General features: G+C 45.6%; 1 protein-coding gene across 1 annotated transcript in view; it reads right to left on the minus strand.

Moving 5' to 3' along the window:
- Window positions 1-8,998: 8,998 nt before the first annotated feature.
- LOC147112402 (potassium voltage-gated channel subfamily KQT member 5-like) overlaps window positions 8,999-22,641 on the minus strand; it is a 16,770-nt gene continuing 3,127 nt past the window's right edge. Inside the window, exons 2-3 of the mRNA XM_085998173.1 lie at window positions 19,770-19,896; window positions 8,999-13,536 (exon numbers count right to left, since the gene is read on the minus strand). Coding sequence (XP_085854299.1) covers window positions 12,736-13,536; window positions 19,770-19,896 — 928 coding nt within the window. The 3' untranslated portion in view covers window positions 8,999-12,735. The remainder of the gene's footprint in view (window positions 13,537-19,769; window positions 19,897-22,641) is intronic.

Below are 22,641 nucleotides of genomic sequence, written 5' to 3' on the forward strand. Positions count from 1 at the left end.
TGCCCCTGAGACACCACCATCGCCACCCACCACTACCCACACCCCGACCCCTGTAGACGGCATGCCGCAGCCCCAGGACCCGCCATTGACTACACAACCTCTCAACAAGACGCTAGGTTCGGCGTTGGATGCTGCACCATCACCGCCGCTGCTACGACGATCAGGACGGCATACAAGGCCACCTGATAGACTTAATTACACGAACTTTTAGTTTACACGAACTTTTAGTACACTTCACCCCGCCGGACTCAATTTTAAACAAGGGGTGAATGTGGTAAACCACTGTTTGTTGTTGTTGTTGTTGTTGCAGTTGTTGCACACTGTTGTGCCTATGCATGCCTCAGCTGACTCCGCCCCTGGCTCCACCCACATGCCCGGGTATAAAGGTGACTGCTCTGCAGCCCCCTGCCCTTTTGGATACCAGGCAACCACGAGAGGCATGCTCTGTTCTTTGCTAATAAAAGCCTATTAATTAACTCTCTGTCTTTTATGAGGAATTGATAGCGCATCAGTCCCGAACTGGAAAATTTCATCAACTTTGCTTCCAATTTCCACCCCTCCCTCGCCTACACATGGCCCATGTCCGACTCTTCCCTTCCCTTCCTCGACTTCTCTGTCTTCATTTCTGGGGATAGGCTATCGACCAATATCCTCTATAAGCCCACGAACTCCCACAGCTATCTTGATTACACTTTCTCCCACGCAGCTTCCTGTAAAGACTCTATTCCATTCTCCCAGTTTCTCCATCTCCGTCTCCGTCATATCTGCTCTGACGATGCCACCTTCCATACCATTGCTTCCAATATGTCTTCCTTTTTCCTCAACCGAGGATTCTCCTCCACTGTAGTTGACATAGCCCTCGACCGTGTCTGTTCCATTTCCGCAGCAGCGGCAGTGCGGACCTGGGAGGAGCGGCGGCGGTGATAAAAGGCGAGCCCTAGGCGCAGGTAGGCCCCACAGCAGCAGCAGCGGCAGTGCGGACCTGGGAGGGGCGGCGAGGCGATAAAAGGCGAGCCCAAGGCGCAGGTAGGCTTACCAATCTCAGAGCTCTGAGAGCGGGAGAGAGAAGTAAAAAGTAATCGAAGTGTGACGTCACCAGAAAGCAGGTAAGTGATTGGTTGGTGAGTATTTCTCGCTTTCTCGTTTTTTCCCAAACTTAAATTTTGTGGTTTATGGTTTCTAGGGTATCTGCTGTGTAGCAGGGACTACTGTTAAACAAGGGCCCTTGAGTATATCATTTAGTTGGAGTGTAATTGGTGGGATTGATTTGATTTAATTTAATTTGAATTAATTAAAGGGTAACTCATGGCAGGGCAGCTCAGTGCCGTTGTATGCTCCTCCTGCACTATGTGGGAAATCAGGGACACTTCCTGTGTCCCTGACAACCATGTGTGCGGGAAGGGTATCCAGCTGCAGCTACTGACAGACCGCATTGCGGCACTGGAGCTGTGAGTGGATACATACTGGAGCATTCGTGATGCTGAGGACGTCGTGGAAAGCACGTTTAGGGAGTTGGTCACACCGCAGGTAAAGGCTGCACAGGCAGGAAGAGAATGGGTGACCACCAGGCAGAGTAGTAGGTGCAGGCAGGTAGTGCAGGGGTTCCCTGTGACCATCCCCCTCTCAAACAGATATACCGCTTTGGATATTGGTGAGGGAGATGGCTTATCAGGGGAAGGCAGCAGCAGCCAACTTGCTGGCACCATGGGTGGTTATGCTGCACAGGATGCGAGGAAAAAGTCGGAGAGCTATAGTGATAGGGGATTCTATTGTAAGGGGAATAGATAGGCGTTTCTGCAGCCGCAAACGAGACTCCGGGGTGGTATGTTGCCTCCCTGGTGCAAGGGTCAAGGATGTCTCGGAGCGGCTACAGAGCTTTTTGGAAGGGGAGGGTGAACAGCCAGTTGTCGTGGTGCATATAGGTACCAACAATATATGTAAAAACCGGGATGAGGTCCTAAAAGCTGAATATAGGGAGTTAGGAGGTAAATTAAAAAATAGGACCTCAAAGGTAGTAATCTCAGGATTGCTAGCAGTGCCACGTGCTAGTCAGTGTAGAAATAGAAGGATATTTCAGATGAATACGTGGCTCAAGGAATGGTGCAAGGGGGAGGGATTCAAATTCCTGGGACATTGGAACCGGTTCTGGGGGAGGTGGCTCCAGTACAAAATGGACGTTTTGCACCTGGGCAGGACTGGGACCGATGTCCTAGGGGGAGTGTTTGCTAGTGCTGTGGGGGAGGGTTTAAACTAAAATGGCAGGGGGTTGGGAACCTGTGCAGGGAGACAGAGGAAAGGGAACCAAGAATAGCAGCAAAAGACAGGAAGGAGAAAAGCAAAAGTGGCAGTCAGAGTAATCAAGGGATTAAATTTAACATGGCCACAGTAAATAATAATTCTAAAAGGTCTAAGTGTTAAAAAAACAAGCCTGAAGGCTTTGTGTCTTAATGCGAGGAGCATTCGTAATAAGCTGGATGAATTAGCTGCGCAAATAGATGTAAACGGATATGATATGATTGGGATTACAGAAACATGGCTCCAGGGTGACCAGGGCTGGGAACTCAACATCCAGGGGTATTCAATATTCAGGAAAGACAGGCAAAAAGGAAAAGGAGGTGGGGTAGCATTGCTGGTTAAAGAGGAGATTAACACAATTGTAAGGAAGGATATTAGCTTTGATGATGTAGAATCTGTATGGGTAGAGCTGAGAAATACCAAGGGACAGAAAACGTTAGTGGGAGTTGTATACAGACCCCCAAACAGTAATGCGGAGGTCGGGGATGGCATTAAACGGTAAATTAGAGACGCGTGCAATAAGGACACAGCAGTTATCATGGGTGACTTTAATCTACATATAGATTGGGCTAACCAAATTAGTAACAATACTGTGGAGGAGGAATCCCTGGAGTGTATACGGGATGGTTTCCTGGACCAATATGTCGAGGAACCAACTAGAGATCAGGCCATCTTAGACTGGGTATTATGTAATGAGAAAGGATTAATTAGCAATCTTGTTGTGCGAGGCCCCTTGGGGTGGAGCGATCATAATATGATAGAATTCTTCATTAAGATGGAGAGTGAAGTATTTGACTCAGAGACTAGGGTCTTGAATTTAAATAAAGGAAGTTACGATGGTATGAGACGCGAGTTGGGTAGGATTGATTGGGGAATGTTCCTCAAAGGGTTGACGGTGGATAGGCAATGGCAAACATTTAAAAATCACATGGATGAACTGCAGAATTTGTTCATCTCTGTTTGGCATAAAAATAAAACAAAAAAGGTGACTCAACCGTGGCTAACAAGGGAAATTAGGGATAGCATAAAATCCAAGGAGAGGATATATAAATTGGCCAGAAAAAGCAGTAAACCTGAGGATTGGGAGCAGTTTAGGATTCAACAAAGGAGGACAAAGGGATTAATTAACAGGGGGAAAATAGAGTATGAGAGTAAGCTTACAGGGAACATAAAAACTGACTGTAAAAGCTTCTATAGATATGTGAAGAGAAAAAGATTGCTGAAGTCAAGCATAGGTCCCTTGCAGTCAGAATCAGGGGAATTTAAAATGGGGAACAAAGAAATGGCAGACCAATTAAATACATACTTTGGTTCTGTCTTCACAAAGGAGGACACAAATAACCTTCCAGAGATGTCAGGGAACACAGGGTCGAATGAGAGGGAGGAACTGAAAGAAATCAGTATTTGTAGGGAAATGGTGATAGGGAAATTGACGGGATTGAAGGCCAATAAATCCCCAGGGCCTGATAATCTACATTCTAGGGTACTTAAGGAAGTGGCCCTAGAAATAGTAGATGCATTGCTGGACATCTTCCAAAATTCTATAGACTCTGGAACAGTACCCATGGATTGGAGGGTAGCGAATGTTACCCCACTATTCAAAAAAGGTGGTAGAGAGAAAACGGTGAATTATAGACCGGTAAGCCTGACATCAGTAGTGGGGAAAATGCTAGAGTCCATTCTAAAAGATGTAATAGCAGAGCACTTGGAAAACAGTGACAGGATCGGACAAAATCAACATGGATTTACAAAAGGTAAATCGTGCTTGACTAATCTACTGGAATTTTTTGAGGATGTAACTGGTAAAATAGATAAGGGAGAACCAGTGGATGTGGTATATTTGGACTTTCAGAAGGCTTTCGATAAAGTCCCGCATAAGAGATTAGCGTGTAAAGTTAAGGCACATGGGATTGGGGGCAAGGTACTGACTTGGATAGAGAACTGGTTGGCAAACAGGATGCAAAGAGTTGGAAGAAACGGCTCTTTTTCCGAGTGGCAGGCAGTGACTAGTGAGGTACCGCAGGGATCGGTCCTTGGACCCCAGCTATTCACAATATATATTAATGATCTAGACAAGGGAACTAGATGTAATATCTCCAAGTTTGCAGACGACACAAAGCTAGGTGGGCGTGTGTGCTGTGAGGAGGATGCCAAGAAACTCCAGGATGATTTGGACAGGTTGGGTGATTGGGCAGATGCATGGCAGATGCAGTATAATGTGGATAAATGCGAGGTTATCCACTTTGGTGGCAAAAACAGGAAGGCAGATTATTATCTGAATGGCAGTAGATTGGGAGAAGGGGAAGTGCAATGAGGCCTTGATTTCCTTGTGCACCAGTCGCTGAAGGTAAGCATGCAGGTGCAGCAGGCGGTTAAGAAGGCAAATGGTATGTTGGCCTTCGTAGCGAGAGGGTTTGAGTACAGGAACAAGGATGTCTTGCTGCAGTTGTACAGGGCCTTGGTGAGACCACACCTTGAGTATTGTGTGCTGTTTTGGTTGCCTTATCTGAGGAAGGATGTTCTTGCCATGGAAGGAGTGCAGCGAAGATTCACCAGACTGATAGCTGGGATGGCAGGAATGACGTATGAAGAGAGATTGGGTCGATTGGGCTTATACTCGCTGGAGTTTAGAAGAATGAGAGGGGATCTCATTGAAATTTATAAAATTCTCACAGGACTAGACAGACTAAATGCAGGAAGGATGTTCCCGATGGCGGTGGAGTCCAGAACCAGGGGTCACAGTCTAAGGATAAGGGGTAAGCCATTTAGGACAGAGATAAGCACGGTGGCATAGTGGTTAGCACTGTTGCCTCACAGCGCCAGGGACCCGGGTTCGAATCCGGCCTCGGGTGACTGTCTGTGTGGAGTTTGCACATTCTCCCCGTGTTTGCGTGGGTTTCCTCCGGGTGCTCCGGTTTCCTCCCACTGTCCAAAGATGTGCGGGTTAGGTTGATTGGCTATGATAAATTGACCCTTAGTGTTAGGGGGATTATATACGTGGGGTTACGGGGATCGGGTGGGATATGTGTCGGTGCAGGCTCGATGGGCCGAAATGGCCTCTATCTGCACTGTGGGGTTTCTGTGATTTCTGTGATAAGGAGGAAGTTCTTCACCCAGAGAGAGGTGAACTTGTGGAATTCTCTACCACAGAAGGCAGTTGAGGCCAATTCATTAAATATATTCAAGAAGGAGTTAGATATATTTCTTAAGGCTAAAGGGATCAAGGGATATGGGGAGAAGGCAGCGTCAGTGTAGTGTATGTGCCTTTAAGTCAGAACTACTTTTACAGCTCCTGTATACTGTAGTACCGGCAGTTACCACACCTGTATATAAGCTTTGCGCATGCCTCTGTACCCCCAGTCTTGAGACTACCCTCCTCCAGTAAAGACCTGTTTATTGTTAATGTACAGCATCCGTGTGATTATTTAAGAACAGCATATCCACTGAACCACGGATCCAACAGTCAGGGTACTGAAATTGGATGATCAGCCATGATCTCATTGAATGGCAGAGCAGGCTCGAGCGGCCGAATGGCCTACTCCTGCTCCTATCTTCTCTGTTTCCATGATGTCCTGTACTTCTGCTCTCACCCCTTCCCTCCCTCCCAGAACCACGATAGAGTTCCCCTTGTCTTCACCTTCCAACCCACCAGCCTTCACATTCAATGGATCATCCTCTGCCATTTCCGCCACCTCCAGCATGATGCCACCACCAAACACATCTTCCCCTCCCTCCCCTCCAGCATTCTGAAGGGACCGTTCCCTCCACGATACCCTGGTCCACTCCTCAATCACCCCCAACACCCCCTCCCTTTCCCACGGCACCTTCCCATGTAAGCACAGGAGATGAAACACCTGCCCTTTTACCTCCTTCCTTCCCACCATCCAAGGCCCCAAACAGAAGAGCGATTTACTTGTACTTCATTCAATTTAGTATACTGTATTCGCTGTTCACGATGTGGTCTCCTCTACACTGGGGACACCAAATGCAGACTGGGTGATCGCTTTGCGGAACACCTCCGTTCAGTCCGTAAGTGTGACCCTGAGCTACTGGTTGCTGGTCATTTTAATTCACCGCCCCACTCCCACTCTGACCTCGGCCTCCTTTTCTGTTACAATGAAGCTCAATGTAAGCTCGAGGAACAGCACCTCATCTTTCTAGTAGGCGCTTTACAGCCTTCCAGACTCAACACTGAGTTCAACAATTTCAAATCATAACCTCTGCCCCCCATTTTTTTGGACAGCATGTGCTGATTCTGCTCTTCCCATTTACACCTCTTCTAGACCTATCTTTTGTTTCTTTACTTGCCCCATTACTATCCCCTTTTGCCTTACACCATCATCCATTTTGTCAGTTAATCTCTCCTGTCTTCCACCCTATCACAGACCTTTCCTTTTGTTCTTTCCTCTCATCCCCCCTTTCCCTGCCCCTGCACTTGCTTAAAATCTGTTACATCTCTAACTTTTTCCAGTTCTGATGAAAGTTCATAGACCTGAAACATTAACTATCTTTCTCTCTCCACAAATGCTGCCTGACCTGCTGAGTATTTCCAGCATTTTCTGTTTTTATTTATGAAAGGGAAATTGTGTTTGACAAATCTGTTAGAGTTTTTTGAGGTTGTAACCAATGTTCCCTCTAATGATTTTTTTGCCCGCGCGGCCCCTTTAGCGGGCTGCGTGGGCCATTCAAAATTCCATGCATGCACAGTTTTCCTATTTAGAACCTGGCTCACCGGTTGCGGAGACCTTCAGAGCACTGAATCAAACATTGGTTGTAACTAGCAGGGTGGATAAGGGGGAGCCAGTGGATGTAGTGTATTTGGATTTTCAAAAAGCATTCGATAAGGTGCCACACAAGAGATTATTATACAAAATTAGGGCTCATGGGAATGGGGGTAATATATTAGCAATGGATAGAGGATTGGTTAACGGACAGAAAACAGAGAGTAGGAATAAATGGGTAATTTTTGGGTTGGTAGGCTGTAACTAGTGGGGTATTGCAAGGATCAGTGCTTGGACCTCAGCTATTCACAATCTATATCAATGACTTAGATGAGGGGACCGAGTGTAATTTATCCAAGTTTGCTGACAATACAAAGCCAGGTGGGAAAGTAAGTTGTGAGAAGGATGCAAAGAGGCTGCAAAGGGATATAGACAGGTTGGGCAGGATTTTCATTGGGCCGTGGAGGTGGGATTGGAGGCGTGTGGGGGGTTAAAATTGCAAAAACTGGCGGGCGGGCCCAATCCCGCCTCCACGCAATTTTCATTAATTCGTGTCTAATGGTCCCGTCTCCGTCCTGCCTCCAAGAGGCGGGATAGGCCGTTAAGGCCCTTAACAAGCACTAAATTGCCTCTATAATGCCATTTTGAAAGGCCTTTGCGATTTTAACCCTTTTCCCACATGAAACACACCTGTTCTGAAACACGACAGTAAAACCTGGCAGGAGCACATTTGGATTGCTGACTATCAGCAGCAGGTCAACCATTAAATAGGAGATTTGATCAGTCATCATTTGCAGGTGGCAGGACTTTGTTGTCTCAGGTCTGGGGGAACTTTTAGAAGGCATAACCACAGCTGTGGAAGTTTGGAGCCTGACACCCATCTCCAGTGTGACCTCCTGGGAAACCCCTCTGTGTGGCCTAACCAAGGTTCAGTACAGGTTTAACATAACCTCTTTGCTTTTCAATTCTATCCCAATAGAGCTTCTAGCAAATAAAAGTGTTGGTCTGGTCAGAATTGAATGTCATACTGTGACCACATGCTTCAATGGGTTATTTTATTTCACATTAAACCCATAGAGGTTTGTGTATCCTTCAGGTTACTTTCAGAGTGTGAAGAGGTAGTTTCTCATCTTCACTGCTGGGCCAGCAGGACCCGGATGGAGCGCAGAGCTGACAATCTGGCGACAACATCGCATGCCTTGTACAGAAGCTGCCGGAAGAATAACTAGGTGGGCTCTGTATCCCACGTGTGGTCCTACCCGCAAGATTCTCCACTCTTCCCAGGCACTGAATGGAAAATTTACCCTAAAGAGTTCAAAACTGGAGCTCCTCTCCCTCCTCCTCCATTTTCCCTTCTTCCTACAATCAACAGGCTTTTGAAAACCAGCCTTGGCCTCATGTGACAATTAGTTCTGCATTGTTCTGTTCTTCTATTCCTGGTGCAGTCCTGCTCTGTGGGATTTTGGGCTTCTCAGCTTAAGATAAAGATAAGATATTCATAATGAAACAGATGGTTCAGAAAAATCAGGGATCCCATAAATGAAATCAACCCCAAAAGGCTGGGAGTAATTAAATCTGCTCTTCAGAAACTTAAAAAAAATTTGTGTCAAAGAATAAACAGGAACAGCATTCAATTTTTCTAGGTTTATTGTATTTTGAGAAAAGAAATCATTGCTGGAGATTGAATCGACCTGTCACTGAACAAAATAAATTAAACAAAACTGAAATCATATCTCAAGCAGGTCATTTAAGACAAAATGACCCAGTTCCACGTAATGAATTACTTGTGAAAACAATTCATTAAACTTATTATTCAAATAGGATTTGAATTGACGTTAAGCACAATTAAAGTTGATCTTAAAAGAGCCTCAGCATCTGCCAGGACCCTCCCTTATGCTAGGGATTCATCTTTAGTCTTCAGATTCAATACAAGATCAGGCAAGAAAGGCACCATATACATATCAAATAAGAAAAGGAATCAATGGCTGTAAAACCTGTATATCCTTTATATATTGTACAATTCGTAAAATTTACAGACCGAGTTTTGATGAATGAAAATGCAGACTCATTCATTGCAGTTTTTAAACTTCGAGCAATTACTTACAATTTTCTGCATATATCAAATAAGATAATATTTTTAAATGATCTGAGATGTTGCGAAAATTCACTTTTCACTGAATTGTCTTGGCAATGAGAGGTTACAACATGGAGAACAGTGTGATGTGGTAAGATCCTCTGCAGTTATGTCATGCATATGTATATAAAGATGTAAAAACAAGAGAGTAGTGATATTGGGGGACCTCAATTATCCTAATATAGACAGGGCATAAACAATATAAAGGACAAAGAGGGGGAGGGATTCCTGAAATGTGTGCAAGAGAACTTTCTTGATCAGTGTTTTTCCAGCCCAACGAGGAAGGAAGCAGTGCTGGAACTAGTTCTGGGCAATGAAGTGGGCAAGTGGAGTATGTTTCAATGGGGGAGCATTTGGGAAATAGTGATCATAATATTAGGTTTAGAATAGTTATGAAAAAAGACAAGGAACAATCAAACATGAAAATACTCAACTGGAGGAGGGCTAACTTCAGTGAGTTGAAAAGGGATCTGACCCAGGTGGATTGGAATCAAAGATTGGCAGGCAAAACAGTAATTGAACAGTGGGAGGACTTCAAACAGGTGATGGTTTGGGTACAGACTAGACACATTTCCATGAAGGGGAAAGGAAGTGTATCCAAAACTAGAACTCCCTGGATGCTGGATGACTAAAGAGATGGAGGTTAAAATTAAAAGAAGGCTTTTGATAAATGTAAGGTTCATAATACAGTAGAGAACTACGCTGAATATAGAAAGTACAGAGGGGATCTAAAAAAGGGAATGAGAGGGGCAAAGAGAGAGTATGAGAATAGATTAGCAGCTAACATAAAAGGGAACCCAAAAGTCTTTTATAAACATATAAATAGTAAAAGGTAGTCAAAGGGTGGGGCCGACTAGGGACCAAAAAGGAGATCTTCTTGTGGAGGCAGAGAGCATGGCTGAGGTACTAAATGAATACTTTGCATCTGTCCAAAACTAGAGAAGAGGATGCTGCCAATGTAGTAGTAAAGGAGGAGGCAGTAGCGATATTGGATAGGATAAAATAGATAAAGAGGAGGTACTTAAAAGATTGGCAGTCGTCAAAGTAGAAAAGTCACCTGGTCCAAATGGGATACATCCTAGGTTATTAAGGGAAGTAAGGGTAAAAATTGCAGAGACTCTGGCCACAATATTTCAATCCTCCTTAGATATGGGGGAGGTGCCAGAGGACTGGAGGATTGAAAATGTTACAGTTTAAAAAAGGGGAGAGGGGTAAACCCAGTAACTACAGACCAGTCAGCCTAACATCAGTGATGGGAAATTTCTAGAGACAATAATCCAGGACAAAATTAATTGACACTTGTATAAACATGGGTTAATATATGAAAGCCAGCACAGATTTGTCAAATGCAAGTCATGTCTAACAAATTTGATCGAGTTCTTTGATGAAGTAAAGGAGAAGGTTGATGAGAGTAATGCGGCTGATGTTGTGTATATGGACTTTCAAAAGGCATTTGATAAAGTACCACATAATAGACTTGTTAGCAAAATTAAAGCCCATGGATTAAAGAGACAGTGGCAGCATGGATACGAAATTGGCTAAGGGACAGAAAGCAGAGTAGCGGTGAACAGTTGTTATTCACACTGGTGGGAAGTATACAGTGGTGTTACCCAAGGGTCAGTATTAAGACCACTACTCTTTTTGATGTATATTAATGACCTGGACTTGAATATACAGCGCATAATTTCAAAGTTTGCAGATGATAGGAAATGTAGTAAACAGCGAGGAGGATAGTAGCAGACTTCTGGAGGACATAGACAGACTGGTTAAATGGGCAGACACATGGCAGATGAAATTTAATGCAGAGAAGTGTGAAGTGATGCATTTTGGTAGGAAGAATGAGGAGAGGTAATATAAACTAAATGTTACAATTTTAAAGGGGCTGCCGGAACAGAGAGACCTGAGGGTTCACATACACAAGTCTTTGAAGGACAGGACAAGTTGATAAGGCTGTTAAAAAATCATGTGGGATCCTGGGCTTTATAAATAAAGGCATAGGGTACAAGTACAAGGAAGTTAAGCTAAACCTTTATAAATCAGTGGTTAGGCCTCAGCTGGAGTATTGTGTCCCATTCTGGATACCACACTTTAGGAAGGATGTCAAGGCCTTGGAGAGGCTGCAGAGGAGATTTACAGAATGCTACCGGGGATGAGGGACTTTAGTTATGTGGGCAGAGTAGAGAAGCAGGGATTGTTCTCCTTAGAGCAGATAAGGTTAAGGGGAGATTGATTTGAGGTGTTCAAAATTATGAAGGGTTTTGATAGAGTAGATAGGGAGAAACTATTTCCACTGGCCGAAGGGTCGGTAACCAGAGGACACAGATTTAAGGTCATTGGCAAAATAAACAGAGTCGAGGTGAGGTGACTTTTTTATGCAGTGAGTTGTAGTGATCTGGAATGCACTGCCTGAAAGGGTGGTGTAAGTAGATACAATAATAACTTTCATAAGGGAAATGGATAAATACTTGAAGGGAAGCCATTTACAGGGCCATGGGGAAAGAGCAGGGGAGTGGGACTAATTGGATAGCTCTTTCAAAGAGAAGGCACGATGGGCCAAATGGACTCCTTCAGTGCTGTAAGATTCTATGCTTCTATAATATGATCAATCGCTCAGCAAATTGTGCTTCAAGGCAGCATCTGGATCTACCAGCTGGGCTGCTGTTCCAACATGTTATCATACAACTAATCAGAACAAATATCAGCATCTCTTATACACAGATTAACAAAACGATATACAAAGCAGTCTACAGTAAGTGTTCATTGTTTTAGTGAGGCATTAACATCTCATTCTATCAGAAAACAGTTTGCCAAAAATTGCATCTGCTTCAAAGAAAGTCCCATCACTTAAATCACTTTGCACCTTACAGCACATTCGGCTTTAAGATCGCATCTACTTCCAGCTCTGGTACTCTATTACCATCCGTCTTACAGATTGTTCTCACACTTTTCTCAGCAAAGAAAAGGTCCTCAGGACAACCTGAAACTAATTCGCCACTCAAAAAGAAATCAGTTATCAGCAATTCACCCATATATACAGAAATAAACTTTCAAAATGATATTGAATATTCTATAAATGTTTTTCAAAGGAGATGAGTGTCTTTGTCCTGTAACAGACAGACACACTGATCTTTGTAACTCACAGGTGGCTGAAAAATATTTTTGATGTAAACAGGAACCATCACCTAGATAAAATAATAGGATTTCACAAACAGGACAGAAGCCTGGAGATGCAACTTTAACGCTTGCGTGCTGTAAGTAACAATGGTCTTAAGCAGTCCGGACCCCTGAATTGTACTCTTATCCATCCTCAAACAATCTCTGTGCACATTTCTTACAAGAATAATTCCTGCTATATCAACAGAATCAGGCAGTTTTTACTCATAGTACTTTAAAATCGATCTCATTTCTAATTTAACATGCATTTTTCATGCAACTAGACCATAACTGCTCCTACAAGTGACTTTCCGATTTATTCAGATTGTTGCATTTGAAAGTTTCATGATTTGCCTCATCCTCAGAGAGAGTCCATGCGATGATACGTTTCAGAAACTGAAGCAACATTTGAAAGGAAAGCTTCTTTTGTTGTCATTTTAGCCGAATGTGAGACAGGCTCAAGCGGCCTGATGAATCCTCAGCTTGAGATGTTCTGGGTACACCAGCCCTCAGTGAGTCCGCGGCTTCGAGCGTCTCTGCGTCGATCTCCTCGTCTCTTACCAAGAGTCGCGAGTCTGTCCAGTTGGGATAATGCTCTTGGCTCATCATGGTGCTCTTGTGGTCGATGCTGGTGAATGGCACCCTCGGTTCTTGTGTAGATTGGATCAGATTTTGCACAGACAGAGATTGTTCTAAGGGTTTGTCCGTCACTGAGCAGACTTTGACCAAGGACTCGTTTTCCGCACTCTGGCTCCTCCTCCATGATGTCTCCCGTGTGAGTTTAGCTTCTGCCACTCCGGTGGTGACATCAGAACCAAGCCCCTGTGTACTGACAGGAATAATCTGGAGAGGACCTGCCTTGCTGATGTTCTGAAAGGATGGCTCCGCGGCCTTGGCAGACTGAACCATTTGATTTACTGCGGGTCCATCACAGTGGTTATCAGGAGTAAGGTGAGCATGCATGGCTGAGCTGATGCTACAACAAGAGGGAGCACTTGGATCATTTGGCGTAAGGCTGAGCTGTAATCCTCTAGCGCTTGTGGATCTCGATGTGCAGCCACTAATCTGCGCTGAGCTGGGCCCGTCTACAGGACTTTGGTAATCAGGTGTCTGATCGAGCTCAAAGGTCGGCATCTGCAGTGAGGCGAGGGTGAGTGCTGAGAGAGAGCCTTCCCGCAAACACTGTCTGTAGATCTCCAGGAGCAAGTCCATCTTTGATTCGATGGACTGGACCTGTTAAGATAAATGTCACCTTCAGTATACAAAGCCATACATTCTCTAATGCTGTGATTTTCACAGTGTGACACCTGACCCAGATTAGAGACCGGACAATCGATGGATTGACCGTTCAAACATCCAGATTAGAGACCGGACAATCGATGGATTGACCGTTCAAACATCCAGATTAGAGACCGGACAATCGATGGATTGACCGTTCAAACATCCAGATTAGAGACCGGACAATCGATGGATTGAACCTTCAAACATCCAGATTAGAGACCGGACAATCGATGGATTGAACCTTCAGACACCCAGATTAGAGACCGGACAATCGATGGATTGAACCTTCAGACACCCAGATTAGAGACTGGACAATCGATGGATTGAACCTTCAAACACCCAGATTAGAGACCGGACAATCGATGGATTGAACCTTCAAACATCCAGATTAGAGACCGGACAATCGATGAATTGAACCTTCAGACACCCAGATTAGAGACTGGACAATCGATGGATTGAACCTTCAAACATCCAGATTAGAGAACGGACAATTGATGGATTGAACCTTCAGACACCCAGATTAGAGACCGGACAATCGATGGATTGAACCTTCAAACACCCAGATTAGAGACCGGACAATCGATGGATTGAACCTTCAGACACCCAGATTAGAGACCGGACAATCGATGGATTGAACCTTCAGACACCCAGATTAGAGACCGGATAATCGATGGATTGAACCTTCAGACACCCAGATTAGAGACCGGACAATCGATGGATTGAACCTTCAGACATCCAGATTAGAGACCGGACAATCGATGGATTGAACCTTCAGACACCCAGATTAGAGACCGGACAATCGATGGATTGAACCTTCAGACACCCAGATTAGAGACCGGATAATCGATGGATTGAACCTTCAGACACCCAGATTAGAGACCGGACAATCAATGGATTGAACCTTCAGACACCCAGATTAGAGACCGGACAATCGATGGATTGAACCTTCAGACACCCAGATTAGAGACCGGACAATCGATGGCTTGAACCTTCAGACACCCAGATTAGAGACCGGACAATCGATGGATTGAACCTTCAGACACCCAGATTAGAGACCGGACAATCGATGGATTGAACCTTCAGACACCCAGATTAGAGACCGGACAATCGATGGATTGAACCTTCAGACACCCAGATTAGAGACCGGACAATCGATGGATTGAACCTTCAGACACCCAGATTAGAGACCGGACAATCGATGGCTTGAACCTTCAAACATCCAGATTAGAGACCGGACAATCGATGGATTGAACCTTCAGACACCCAGATTAGAGACCGGACAATCGATGGCTTGAACCTTCAGACACCCAGATTAGTGACTGGACAATCGATGGATTGAACCTTCAGACACCCAGATTAGAGACCGGACAATCGATGGCTTGAACCTTCAAACATCCAGATTAGAGACCGGACAATCGATGGATTGAACCTTCAAACATCCAGATTAGAGTCCGGACAATCGATGGATTGAACCTTCAGACACTCAGATTAGAGTCTGGACAATCGATGGATTGAACCTTCAGACACCCAGATTAGAGACTGGACAATCGATGGATTGAACCTTCAAACACCCAGATTAGTGACCGGACAATCGATGGATTAACCCTTCAAACACCCAGATTAGTGACCGGACAATCGATGGAATAGCCCTTCAAACACCCAGATTAGAGACTGGACAATCGATGGATTGAACATTCAACCACCCAGATTAGTGACCGGACAATCGATGGATTGACCCTTCAAACACCCAGATTAGTGACCGGACAATCGATGGATTGACCCTTCAAACACCCAGATTTGTGACCGGACAATCGATGGATTGAACATTCAAACACCCAGATTAGAGACCGGACAATCGATGGATTGACCCTTCAAACACCCAGATTTGTGACCGGACAATCGATGGATTGAACATTCAAACACCCAGATTAGTGACCGGACAATCGATGGATTGAACATTCAAACACCCAGATTAGAGACTGGACAATCAATGGATTGAACATTCAAACACCCAGATTAGAGACTGGACAATCAATGGATTGAACCTTCAAACACCCAGATTAGAGACTGGACAATCGATGGATTGACCCTTCAAACACCCAGATTAGAGACTGGACAATCGATGGATTGAACATTCAAACACCCAGATTAGAGACTGGACAATCAATGGATTGAACATTCAAACACCCAGATTAGAGTCCGGACAATCGATGGATTGAACATTCAAACACCCAGATTAGAGACTGGACAATCAATGGATTGAACATTCAAACACCCAGATTAGAGACCGGACAATCGATGGATTGACCCTTCAAACACCCAGATTAGTGACTGGACAATCGATGGATTGACCCTTCAAACACCCAGATTAGTGACTGGACAATCGATGGTTGAACCTTCAGGTACCCAGATTAGAGACCGGACAATCGATGGATTGACCCTTCAAACACCCAGATTAGAGTCCGGACAATCGATGGATTGAACCTTCAGACACTCAGATTAGAGTCTGGACAATCGATGTATTGAACCTTCAAACACCCAGATTAGAGACTGGACAGAATTTTATATGTTTCAATGAAATCTCCTCTCATTCTTCTAAACTCTAGTGAATATAGACCTAGTCGACCCAATCTCTCCTCATACGACAGTCCTCCCATCCCAGGAATCAGCCTGGTGAACCTTCGCTGCACTCCCTCTATGGCAAGCATATCCTTTCTTAGGTAAGGAGACCAAAACTGCACAGTACTCCAGGTGTGGTCTCACCAAGGCCCTGTATAACTGTAGTAAGACATCCTTGCCCCTGTACTCAAATCCTCTTGTAATGAAGCCCAACATACCATTTGCCTTCCTAACTGCTTGCAGCACCTGCATGTTTGCTTTCAGTGACTGGTGTACAAGGACACCCAGGTCCCTTTGTACATCAACATTTCCCAATCTATCACCATTTAAATAATACTCTGTCTTTCTGTTTTTCCTACCGAAGTGGATAACTTCACATTTATTCACGTTATACTGCATCTGCCATGTACTTCCCCACTCACTCAACTTGTCTAAATCGCCTTGAAGCCTCTTTGCATCCTCCTCACAACTCACAATCCCTCCGAGTTTTGTGTCATAGAAACAGAGAAACATAGAAGATAGGATCAGGAGTATGCCATTCGGCCCCTCGAGCCTGCTCCGCCATTCAGTGAGATCATGGCTGATCATCCAAATTCAGTACCCCGTTTCTGCCTTCTCTCCATATCCCTTGATCCGTTTAGCCTTAAGAAATATATCCAACTCCTTCTTGAATATATTTAATGAATTGGCCTCTACTGCCTTCTGTGGTAGAGAATTCCACAGGTTCACCACTCTCTGGGTGAAGAAATTCCTCCTCATCTCTGTCCTAAATGGCTTACCTCCTTAGACTGTGACCCCTGGTTCTGGACTCCCCGACCATCGGGAACATCCTTCCTGCATCTAGTCTGTCTAGTCCTGTTAGAATTTTATAAGTTTCAATGAGATCCCCTCTCATTCTTCTAAACTCCAGCAAGTATAAGCCCAATCGACCCAATCTCTCCTCATACGTCATTCCTTCCATCCCAGGTATCAGCCTGGTGATTCTTCGCTGCACTCCCTCCACGGCAAGAACATCCTTCCTCAGACCAAAACTGCACACAATACTCAAGGTGTGGTCTCACCAAGGCCCTGTACAACTGCAGCAAGACATCCTTGTTCCTGTACTCAAACCCTCTCGCTACGAAGGCCAACATACCATTTGCCTTCTTAACCGCCTGCTGCACCTGCATGCTTACCTTCAGCGACTGGTGCACAAGGACACTTCCCCTTCTCCCAATCTATTGCCATTCAGATAATAATCTGCCTTCCTGTTTTTGACACCAAAGTGGATAACCTCGCATTTATCCATGTTATATTGCATCTGCCATGCTTCTGCCCAATCACCCAACCTGTCCAAATCATACTGGAGTTTCTCGGCATCCTCCTCACAGCACACACGCCCACCCAGGTTTGTGTCATCAGCAAACTTGGAAATATCACATTTGGTTCCCTCATCCAAATCATTGATATATATTGTGAATAGCTGGGGCCCAAGCACTGATCCCTGCGGTACGCCACGAGTCACCGCCTGCCACCCCGAAAAAGACCCATTTATTCCTACTCTCTGTTTCCTGTCTGTTAACCAATTTTCAATCCATGCCAGTATATTACCCCCAATCCCATGTGCTTTAATTTTGCACACTAACCTCTTATGTGGGACTTTATCAAAGACCTTCTGAACATCCAAATACACCACATCCACTGGTTCTCCCTTATCTATTCTACCAGTTACATCCTCAAAAAACTCCATTAGGTTTGTCAAACACGATTTCCTTTTCATAAATCCATGTTGACTTTGTCAAATCCCGTTGATATTTTCTAAGTGTCCTGTTATCACATCCTTTATAATACTCTAGCATTTTCCCTACTACTAATGTTAGTCTGTAGTTCCCGGTTTTCTCTCTCCCTCCTTTTTTAAATAGTGGGGTTACATTTGCCACCCTCCAATCTGCAGGAACTGTTCCATAATCTATAGAATTTTGGAAGATGACAACCAATGCATCCACTATTTCCATGGCTACCTCTTCTAGTACTCCGGGATGCAGATTATCAGGCCCTGGGGATTTATCAGCTTTCAGTCCCATTAATTTCTACAGCACTATTTTTTTACTAACACTAATTTCCTTTAATTCCTCCTTCTCACTAGACCCTTGGTTCCCTAGCATTTCTGGGAAGTTGTTTGTGTCCACTTCCGTGAAGACAGAACCAAAGTATTTGTTGAATGGATCTGTCATCTCCTTCAAACACCAGATTAGAGACCAGATAATCAATGGATTGATCCTTCAAACACCCAGAATAGCGACCAATCGATGGATTGAAACTTCAAACACCCAGACTTGAGACCGGAAAAATCGATGAATTGTATATCCAACCACCCAGATTAGCGACCAGACAATAGATGGATTGAACCTTCAAACACCCAGGTTGGAGAATGGACAATCGAAGAGTGACCCATCAAACACCCAGATTAACCCTTCAATCACATAGATTAGAGATCTAACAATCAATGGATTGATCCTACAAACACCCAGATTTGAGAAAGGACAATTTATTGATTGAGCTTTCAAACATCCACATTAGTGACTGGACAATCGATGGATTGACCCTTCAAACACTCAAATTAGAGACCGGAAAAATCGATGAATTGAATATTCAAACAGCAAGATTAGAGACCGGTCAATCGATGGAGTGACCCATCAAACACCCAGATTAGTGAGCAGACAATCGATGGATTAACCCTTCAAACAGATAGATTAGAGATCTAACAATCGATGGATTAACCCTTCAAACACCCAGATTAGAGACCGGGCAATCAATGGATTGAACCTTCAAACACCCAGATTAGAGACTGGACAATCGATGGATTGAACCTTCAAACACCCAGATTAGAGTCTGGACAATCGATGGATTGACCCTTCAAACACCCAGATTAGAGTCTGGACAATCGATGGATTGCCCCTTCAAACACCCAGATTAGAGTCTGGACAATCGATGGATTGCCCCTTCAAACACCCAAATTTGAGAAAGGACAATCAATGGATTGACCCTTCAAACATCTAGATTAGAGACCAGACAATCGATGGATTGCCCCTTCAAACACATAGATTAGAGACCAGACAATCGATGGATTGCCCCTTCAAACACATAGATTAGAGACTGGACAATCGATGGATTGCCCCTTCAAACACATAGATTAGAGACCAGACAATCGATGGATTGCCCCTTCAAACACATAGATTAGAGACTGGACAATCGATGGATTAACCTTTCAAATACCCAGATTAGAGTCCGGACAATCGATGGATTAACCCTTCAAATACCCAGATTAGAGTCCGGACAATCGATGGATTGAACCTTCAAACACCCAGACTAGAGACCGGACAATCGATGGATTGAACCTTCAAACACCCAGATTAGAGGCCGGACAATCGAAGGATTGACCCTTCAAATGCCCAGCCCATCCTTGGCGATACACATGGAGCCTGTAAATGTGGAGTTACTATTTTGAGTGTCTTCTTCCTTTCCCATGAGGGGAGTTGCTCCTCTGGAACGGAATGGAATAATTTCCAAGTGGTCATTGTTTTTACCTGTTTTTCAACTTTGACCACCCGTCCCATCATGCTGAGATCATCAGTGACATTGTAGTCTGATGGTCCTTTTTCACGAGATCTCTTGTCTGTTGTGAACTGTCCTTTCCCAAGAATATGATCCACACTGCGTTGAGTGAAATAAAAAACAAATCAGGAATCTCTTATACATTGAGAAAGGGTTCTTTCATAGTTGCCGATTGCAGCCTAGGCTAAGCAACTATTAAATTGCACTCCAGTTAGTGATGGGATGTTAAAGAGATACTCATCAAGAAACCAGATCTAGCCTACATATACTGAAACCTTTAAACACATTGGTCCAAAAAGTGGTAGCCCCAATTTAAACCCCAGGATGCTCCTACCATGACCGATCTCACCAAGGTTCACAAGATCGGGGTGTGGTCACCCAATTTAAATATCCTGGACAGGAGCACGTGGCCCAGACCTGCGGGTACTCCTGGTGTAGACCAGTACCGGCTGTGTTTGGGATTTTTAAAATATTCGTTCCTGGGATGTGGGCATCGCTGGTAAGGCCAGCATATATTGCCCATCCCTAATTGCCCTTGAGAAGGTGGTGGTGAGCTGCCTTCTTGAACCGCTGCAGTCCGTGCGGTGAAGGTACTCCCACAGTGCTGCCGGATGGTCCGTCCGGTTTTATTCTTCTTATTGTTTTTCATAGCGGTTGTGTGCAACTGAGTGCCTTGCTCGACCATTTCAGAGGGCAGTTAAGAGTCAACCACATTGCTGTGGGTCTGGAGTCACATATACGCCAGACCAGGTAAGGACAACAGATTTCATTCCCTAAAAAACATTAAAGAACATTAGTGAACCAGATGGGTTTTTTGTCCTGATCTAAATCACAGTGAGTTATGCTGGGAGTGTGAAGCCCATGGATTTTGGGCCGATTAAAACTACAGGAGATTTGACAGTGTCACTGAATGAACATTCACCACAGAATGACATTCCACTCTCTTGGCTGCTAAATCATTTAAAATAAATCACAGATAAATGCCTCCATTAAAACAGCAGGGCAAGGAATGCCTTTGGGGAAGGAGGTGACCTGGTTGATTTCAAACTAGTTCAGTAAAAGAGGGCTAACATGAATCTGTCATTCATGTGGAAATGACTTAAGAAGTAATACTGGGCGGCCTGCTGGTGGCGCTGTCCAGGGAGAGTATAAATACTTGGGCATGGGTTCAGCTTGTGCAGGACATTCTTTAACAGGAACTAGTGAAGGACACAACGAGATCTCCATGTTGTGAACCAGTTGATTAAAGCCTTGTTTAATGCTCAGACCAAGTGCCGAGTAGTTTTCTTACATCGGGGCGAAAGGCAATAAGAGGCACTTCTGGAAAGAGAAGGATGGAGGGACATGGTGAGAATAGGATAGGGTGGCCATACTTCCCCCTTTTCCGGGGACAGTCTCCGGATGAGGTACTATGTCCCCGGGCAAACAATGTACTCGGAAGAGTTCCCGGTTCACAAAACTCGTCCCTGAAGTGTACCCCTGTGCAGTGAGTGTACCCCCTGAGTGTCAGTTTGTGGCTCTAAGGCTAAATTAAACAACTAGTACAATGGCCAGAGTGACACCGTGCGCATGTGCCGGTTGTTGATTCTGAATTTCCAGCCGGGCTCGTGCTGCTGGATTGTCGGCACCCGAAGTGCCTGGGAGCACAGCAACTGGAGCAGGAGAGGGAGACGCTGCGGGAGAGGGCCCAGTCACAGTCAACGGGGGAAGGGGAAGGGCTAAACCTAGACATTGTTGGCGGAGGGTTCAGGTGTGATCTCAGTCACTGGGGGGGCGGTCAGGTGTGACCTCAGTCATGGGGGGGGGGCGGTGTGACCTCAGTCACTGGGGGAGGGGTCAGGTGTGACCTCAGTCACTGGGGGGGGGGTCAGGTGTGACCTCAGTCACTGGGGGGGGGGTCAGGTGTGACCTCAGTCATGGGGGGGTCAGGTGTGACCTCAGTCACTGGGGGAGGGGTCAGGTGTGACCTCAGTCACTGGGGGGGGTCAGGTGTGACCTCAGTCACTGGGGGGGGTCAGGTGTGACCTCAGTCACTGGGGATAGGTCAGGTGTGACCTCAGTTACTGAGGGGGGGTCAGGTGTGACCTCAGTCACTGGGGGGGGGTCAGGTGTGACCTCAGTCACTGGGGATTGGTCAGGTGTGACCTCAGTCACTGGGGGAGGGGTCAGGTGTGACCTCAGTCACTGGGGGAGGGTCCAGGTGTGACCTCAGTCACTGGGGATTGGTCAGGTGTGACCTCAGTCACTGGGGGGGGGCGGTCAGGTGTGACCTCAGTCACTGGGGGAGGGGTTCAGGTGTGACCTCAGTCACTGGAGGGGGGGGTCAGGTGTGACCTCAGTCACTGGGGGAAGGGCCAGGTGTGACCTCAGTCACTGGGGATTGGTCAGGTGTGACCTCAGGTCACTGGGGGAGGGGTCAGGTGTGACCTCAGTCACTGGGGGTGGGGTCAGGTGTGACCTCAGTCACTGGGGGCGGGGTCAGGTGTGACCTCAGTCACTGGGGGGGGTCAGGTGTGACCTCAGTCACTGGGGATTGGTCAGGTGTGACCTCAGTCACTGGGGGGGGGTCAGGTGTGACCTCAGTCACTGGGGGAGGTGCCAGGTGTGACCTCAGTCACTGGGGATTGGTCAGGTGTGACCTCAGTCACTGGGGGCGGGGTCAGGTGTGACCTCAGTCACTGGGGATTGGTCAGGTGTGACCTCAGTCACTGGGGGGAGGGGTCAGGTGTGACCTCAGTCACTGGGGGAGGGGCCAGGTGTGACCTCAGTCACTGGGGGAGGGGTCAGGTGTGACCTCAGTCACTGGGGGAGGGGGTCAGGTGTGACCTCAGTCACTGGAGGGGG

This window comes from Somniosus microcephalus, chromosome 9 (genome assembly GCF_052327205.1).
Source record: "Somniosus microcephalus isolate GS21.2 chromosome 9, FLI_Smic_1.0, whole genome shotgun sequence".
NCBI lineage: Eukaryota > Metazoa > Chordata > Chondrichthyes > Squaliformes > Somniosidae > Somniosus > Somniosus microcephalus.